Here is a 5,998-nt window from a genome sequence, read left to right as displayed (position 1 = left end):
TGCTGCCCTCCAGAGACCAAGTCCTGGAGCCGTAAGGCAGTACTGCGCCTGCGCGGCTAAGGGTGCGGCAGTACTGCGCCTGCGCGGCTGAGAGTAAGGCAGTACTGCGCCTGCGCTCGCCAGGCCCGCGGCCTTTAAAAGGGGAGCCCTCTAAGCACCCGCGGGTCTGAGCTGCACCAGCTGCTGGGCGATCACGGAGCAGCTGCAGCACAGCCCAGCGTGAACTGGGGGATGAAGAGGATTCCCGTGCGAATGCGGGAGCTGAGCCCGCCGACCTGGTTGCATCCGGGGCTGCTGTGCAACCTCCTGGGTGGAAGCTTGATGACGCCCGCGGTCCTGCTGGAGGGGCTGGACCAGCTGCTGCGATCACGGAGCAGCTGCAGCACAGCCCAGCGTGAACTGGGGGATGAAGAGGATTCCCGTGCGAATGCGGGAGCTGAGCCCGCCGACCTGGTTGCATCCGGGGCTGCTGTGCAACCTCCTGGGTGGAAGCTTGATGACGCCCGCGGTCCTGCTGGAGGGGCTGGCCAGAGCCTGCGGGAGGATCACGCCGCCCCTGTGCGCGGTGACATCGCAGGCAGGCCCCAGGGGAGCAGCCTCTGAGACCTGCTGGTGGACACGTGGCTGTGAGCTGTCGTGGATGGGGTGGTAGGGGACCGAGGTCCTCCGCCTTCCTGCCTTGGAGCTGGGGACGAGGCCCGGGACGCACGGCGGCTGCGTGTGTGTGCAGGTGTGTGCGCAAGAGTCGTTGTGACCCCTGCTGTAGGTCATCAAGCTCCTGGGCACCGAGAAGGGGAAGAAGAGCAAGGCCAACCTGCTCTTTCTGGCCGGGCACCGAGTGCTGAAGTGGGTGGAGCGGAGTCACGCGAGCGAAAAGGCTCTCACCGCGCTGCTCAAGTACATCCCGGCCCCGGCCCCGTCGGTGGCCCCGTCTGTCTGTCCTCAGCCTGGAATCCTTAGCTCTGCCCCCCTGCAGGGTGAACAGAGCAGTCCGCGGTCTGGGAGGAGACCCGGAGCGTTTGTCCCTCTCCGTCCCCACCCTGTTGCCCGCGGGCCTGCTCGTGTGGGGGGCAGGCCGTTCAGCAGGCGCCTCCTGCACTTCCCTGTCCCGCAGTGTGGGGCTGAGGACCACGTGCAGGCGGTGACCAAGCTCCAGAGCTCAGTGAAGCTCCTGCAGAAGGTGAGTGGTCCACGGGGTGAGAGGGCTGGCCCCGGTCTGCAGTAGACTCTCCTGCCTCAGCCTCTTGGGGGGTCGGGAGGGGAAGTGAGGTCCGAGAGATGGCACCCCGTTGTGTCCCCTCCATTCCAGGACAACCTGAATCTGCTCAGAGACCTGGCCGTGCACATTGCCCGCAGCCTCAGGGACAGCCCGGACTGGGGCGGGGTGGTGGCGCTGCACAGGTGAGGAGCTGGGCGGATCTCAGCGTGTCCGGGGTGCCACCGGGGGACCCCGAGACCCAAGGGAACCAGCTGTCCTGCACTTGGTCGTCCCATCCTCCCCAGAGCTTCACCGCCACCTGCTCCGAGTCCTGTTTCAGTTACAGCGGGACTAGCACTCGCTCGCAGGGGCCAGTCCGGGAGGGTGCCGTGCGGGTCTTTGGTCTGCTCCCCTTTGCTGAGGGCCGGGGCCGTCGTGCCTGGGTCTCAGGTCTGTGTCCTGTGTCGCAGGAAGGAGGGTGACTCTGAGTTCATGAACATCATTGCCAATGAGATTGGAGCCGAGGTAAGAGCAGTGCGGGGCAGCTGGGCCGGCCTCCGGGTCTGTGCTTCCCACTGGCAGGTGTTAGGGGTAGCAGAGAGGGGGCCTGGCAGTGCCCAGGCTCTGGCTCACCAGCCTGACCCAGGGTGCAGGCGGGAGGCTGAGGCAGAGGGCACGAGCGTTACCCCATAAGGGGCCCTGCTTCCTCCCTGCTCCACACAGGCTCATGGGGTGGCTCTCAAGGTTCCGTGGTCTTGGGACGGGTGCCCTGCGGTGACCCCACTGTCTGTCCCGTCCCCTCCAGGACACCCTCCTGTTCCTGACTGTGGGAGACGAGAAGGGGGCTGGGCTCTTCTTACTGGCTGGGCCCCCTGAAGCCGTGGGGACTCTGGGACCCAGGTAAAGCTATGCAGGCCTCGTGGGCGGTTAGGGGCCTGCGGCCATGGACTTCCTGGTGTGGTTCAGAGGCCAGCATGTCAGCTGTCACCTTGGTGGCCTGCATGTGGGAGGTGTTGCCTTCCCTGGTGACCTGTTCTTTTTCTTTTTGGTACCGGGGATTGAACTCTGGTCCTTGCGCTTGCGAGGCAGGCCACCGAACCGCTGAGCTAAATCCCCGGCCCTTGGTGTCCTGTTCTGACTGATGAGGGACCCTGTGTCCTTGTCTGAGCTCTCCCAGCTGAAGTAGCAGAACAGACTGGAACCAGGTCCTACGGCTCCAGATCGCCCGTGTTCATGTGTTATTCTTCTAGAAATCTGGGTTCCTGAGTGATATTTGAATACAAGGGCCACGTCAGTAGGCAGTGAAACAGGTTTTGTTTTCTGGTACTGGGGATTGCACCAGGGCCCTTGCAATGAGCTCCAGCCCCGTCAATCCTTAGTTTTGGTTTTCTGAGCCAGGCTCTTGTCCTGTATAGTTCATTGGCCTTGAACTGTGTAGCCCAGGTTGGCCTCAAACTCGTGTCGATCCTCCTGCCTCAGCCTCCCGAGTGCCGGGTTGACAGGTGTGGGCCACCACACCGGGTTGAACCGTTTCTTCGTGGACATAAGTCTGTCTACCTGTGGGTCACCGTGTGATAATTCTGATCCATGTGTACAGTGTGGGCTGAGCACGCTGGGGTCAGGAGCACGTCCCTCTCCCTGACGTCTCATTTCCAGGTTTGGGAACCTTCGCCCTCCTTGCTTGTGTCGTAGAAGGGTCCCGACCTCCATCTACCCGTGGGGTGTCACACCTTTCTCCACAGCCCCTCCCTGACTGCGTCTCTGCTCCGCAGGGTGGCCGAGGTCCTGGAAGGTAAAGGAGCAGGGAAGAAAGGCCGCTTCCAGGGCAAGGCCACCAAGATGAGTCGGCGCGCGGAGGCACGGGTGCTGCTGCAGAGCCACGCGGGCCTGCGGAGCGTGGAGGGCTGAGCTGGGCAGTGACAGCCCGGCTTTAGTGGCTCTGCACCCTGGATTCAGCACCGAGCTGTGCATCAGCACGTGCTTGTCAATAAACAGTTTTTGTTCTTTTTTTGTGCTGTAAGATTTAAGTCTCACTTTTACTCCTGGAGCGTGAACAGCCCAAAAGCTCAGCGAGGCTCCAGGAGCGTGTCGCACAGCGAGAGTCACCCAGGAAGGAACACACCAGGCAGGCTGGCAAACAGACCTTTATTAGTCTGGCCAGACGGCACTCCCGGAGCCGAGTAGCTCAGAGAGGCAGCTAGCTCAGAAACAGAGGCCATTTTATATAGGGCTGTGGGGGCGTTTACACTCAAAACTTACAGGAAGGGGACAAAGGCAGAGAATCAGTGGATCTGAGCTGGTGGTCACCAAGCATATACTCAACCGTTACGTACTAATGATCAGCAGATCGATTATCCATTGTTCCATTTACAACTTAGATTATGATGTTCGGAACATTCAACTACAGGCAAGCAAGGAGTGGCGTGATTTGTGTTGGGTCTCTGCGTTCACTACAGTTTCCATTTAGTTTCCCAGCTGCTTCTAAGCAGGTACCTAACAATTCACAATGAATCATTAGTTATCCTATAAGGGATGCGGGGGAGTGGCAGTCTCTAGGTCGTTTGCTGGTCAACACGGAGTCGCTCTATTCGGTTAGACTCTTACAGTGCTACTGGAGATTGAACTCAAGGCCGCGTGTGCACGAGGAAGGCACTCTACCATGGAGTTAGCTCGGCAGCCTCCCAGTTCCTTTTTCAGTAGTAGGAATTGAACCCAGGCCTTCACGCTGAGTCATGTGTTTCGCCTATTTTTATTTTCGTTTGAGACTGAGTATTGCCAGATCACGCAGTTGCCCAGGCTAGGCTCAACTTTGCAGTACTCCTGCCTCAGCTTCCCATAAGGGTGGACTCTCAGGCGTGCACCAACACGCCTGGCACTAATCACATTCATGGGGGCTAGCCCCAGGACATAATCACCTCTTAAAAGCCTCACTTCCTGAGAGGAGAGTGCACCAGGTGTGATAGAAAATGTGGTGAATGGGGGCCCGGGATTTAGCTCAGCGGTTCCACCGCCTGCCTCGCGCAAGGACCCGAGTTTGATCCCCGGTACCACACACACAAAATAAATAAAAAAATGTGAACGCTGCTGCTAAGTGCCACCCAAGTGAAAGGCAGGCTCATAAAAATATCACAGTGTCCTCATCCCCTTTCCTGATGTGGCACTGTGTATTTCTGGCTCTTCCCCAACATCAGAGTGACATGGAAGGGAAACCTTTGGAGTCCTTTTAGGACCTTGAGGCACCCAGGATGGTGCAACCAACGACTCAGGAAAGAGGACCCCAGAGCTACTGCAGAAAGTGCAAGAGCCGTGGGATGAGCATCTCTGAAGCGAGGGAGAGGATGTTGAGGGGATTCATCACGCTGTCTTCTACTAAACATTTTTGACCGTATTCCTGGATCACACCTTGCGTAATTGTTTTGGGTTTGGTTGGGATTTCAGCATGCAAATCCCCTAGGGACACAGACAGGGCCACAGCAGGGGGTAGGGGCTGGGTCACTTCCATGCCCTGCATGCACCCGGACACCCCGGCTCGTGTCCTGATCTGAACACAGAACATGATGCTGTCACCGAGGGGGGGTCAGTTAGGGAAAAGTCACAGACCCGGGCGCCATGCATGAAGATGGAACTTGGCTGTCCAAGGAGAAAGCAGCCGTGTTGGAGCTGGTGATGCCTTCCCTGCCTGTCACGGGTCCCTCATTCAGTGCCCTGGGAACGAGGTCCTAGTGTTCAGGGGAAGGGGGGGTCACTTGTCTCTTATAAGGTTTGCCAGAAAATAAAGCAGAATGAGTTCACTGTTCAGTGAAGTCAATTTTCTGTGCACATGCTGCTATACATAGCACTGCTGTAACACAGCACTGCTGTAACACACACACGTGCCCATTGTTGTGGTCCCAGTGGCTGCAGAGGCTGAAGCAGGAGGATCTCAAGTTCAACAAACAGCCTGAGTGACTTGGTAACTTGAAATCCTTGCCTTCAAAAGAAAAAGAAAAGAAAAGGGGCCGGGGATGTATTGTTACAGAAGGAATCAGTGACGCCCTCAGATCAGCAGAATGGAAATAGTGTAACAAATTTACTTATCAATAAGGGTTGATGGCACGCACGTAAGCCGCGCCTGGATGGACGATGCACTGGGTTACAGCTCCTCCTTTTATAGGGTTTCACAGCCTTGACTTCATTTGGGTGGTTACATTTCATTCTCAGTTCAAATCACAGTCACAAAATAGTTCATCTTTTCAACCCAGACGTAACAGTTCTTTGCTGTTGGCGAGTTTACCTTTAAGATTCACCTAGTTATCTATTCTAGCCCATAGGAAGGGGGTGCTCAGGGTCACGGGAGCGAATGTTGGCAGTGGTCCTTTTTATCTTGACACTTTCACCATCAGGTGGTTCAGTCTCTCTGGGAGCTCGAGACCTTGCTGTGCCCTGGTATCTCTAGGTAAGACCGAATGCCTCATTCGGCAGTTAGTGCCTTTGGTGCCTGTTAGTTTTGAGCTAAACAAAACAAACTGCTGTTAGAGACAGCAGAATCCGCTTTGCATTGTAACGCTTTACAGGTTTTTGCTATTTATAAAAGTTTTCTCCATCAGTATGTCAGTGCAAAGGCCCTGGGTGTAATACCCAGTACTGGGGACAAAAAACGGTGGGCCCACAGCAGTGGGCATGGTGCCAAGGCATCCCTGAGTCCTGCCTCACCCTTGGGACCAGGAAGACATGGGCTCGGCAACTACTCACCAGGACGCAGATCTGAGTGAGAAGGGAGAAAGCCAGGCCCACCCTGTGCTGAAGGGAAAGAGTAGGAAG

General features: G+C 57.0%; 1 protein-coding gene across 1 annotated transcript; it reads left to right on the top strand.

Annotated features, from left to right (window-relative positions):
- Nucleotides 1-427: 427 nt before the first annotated feature.
- LOC104859585 (alanyl-tRNA editing protein Aarsd1) lies at nucleotides 428-3,206 on the top strand. Its single transcript, XM_010620277.1, has 7 exons — nucleotides 428-565; nucleotides 767-896; nucleotides 1,113-1,180; nucleotides 1,310-1,401; nucleotides 1,669-1,723; nucleotides 2,004-2,098; nucleotides 2,971-3,206. The coding sequence occupies exons 1-7, from the start codon at nucleotides 428-430 to the stop codon at nucleotides 3,104-3,106; spliced, it is 714 nt and encodes a 237-aa protein (XP_010618579.1). The 3' UTR covers nucleotides 3,107-3,206.
- The last annotated feature ends 2,792 nt before the right edge of the window (nucleotides 3,207-5,998 follow it).

This window comes from Fukomys damarensis, unplaced genomic scaffold (genome assembly GCF_012274545.1).
Source record: "Fukomys damarensis isolate Sample0158 unplaced genomic scaffold, DMR_v1.0_HiC HiC_scaffold_13, whole genome shotgun sequence".
NCBI lineage: Eukaryota > Metazoa > Chordata > Mammalia > Rodentia > Bathyergidae > Fukomys > Fukomys damarensis.
The sequence above is the reverse complement of the archived record's forward strand: the minus strand, read 5'-3'. Positions and strand labels throughout refer to the sequence as shown.

Excerpts from the sequence above, each read along its gene's own strand:
- LOC104859585 (XM_010620277.1), top strand. The coding sequence starts at position 428 with ATGCGGGAGCTGAGCCCGCCGACCTGGTTGCATCCGGGGCTGCTGTGC. Across the intron at positions 1,402-1,668 it reads GGGGTGGTGGCGCTGCACAG|GAAGGAGGGTGACTCTGAGT; the intron begins GTGAGGAGCTGG and ends CCTGTGTCGCAG. Across the intron at positions 2,099-2,970 it reads GTGGGGACTCTGGGACCCAG|GGTGGCCGAGGTCCTGGAAG; the intron begins GTAAAGCTATGC and ends TCTGCTCCGCAG.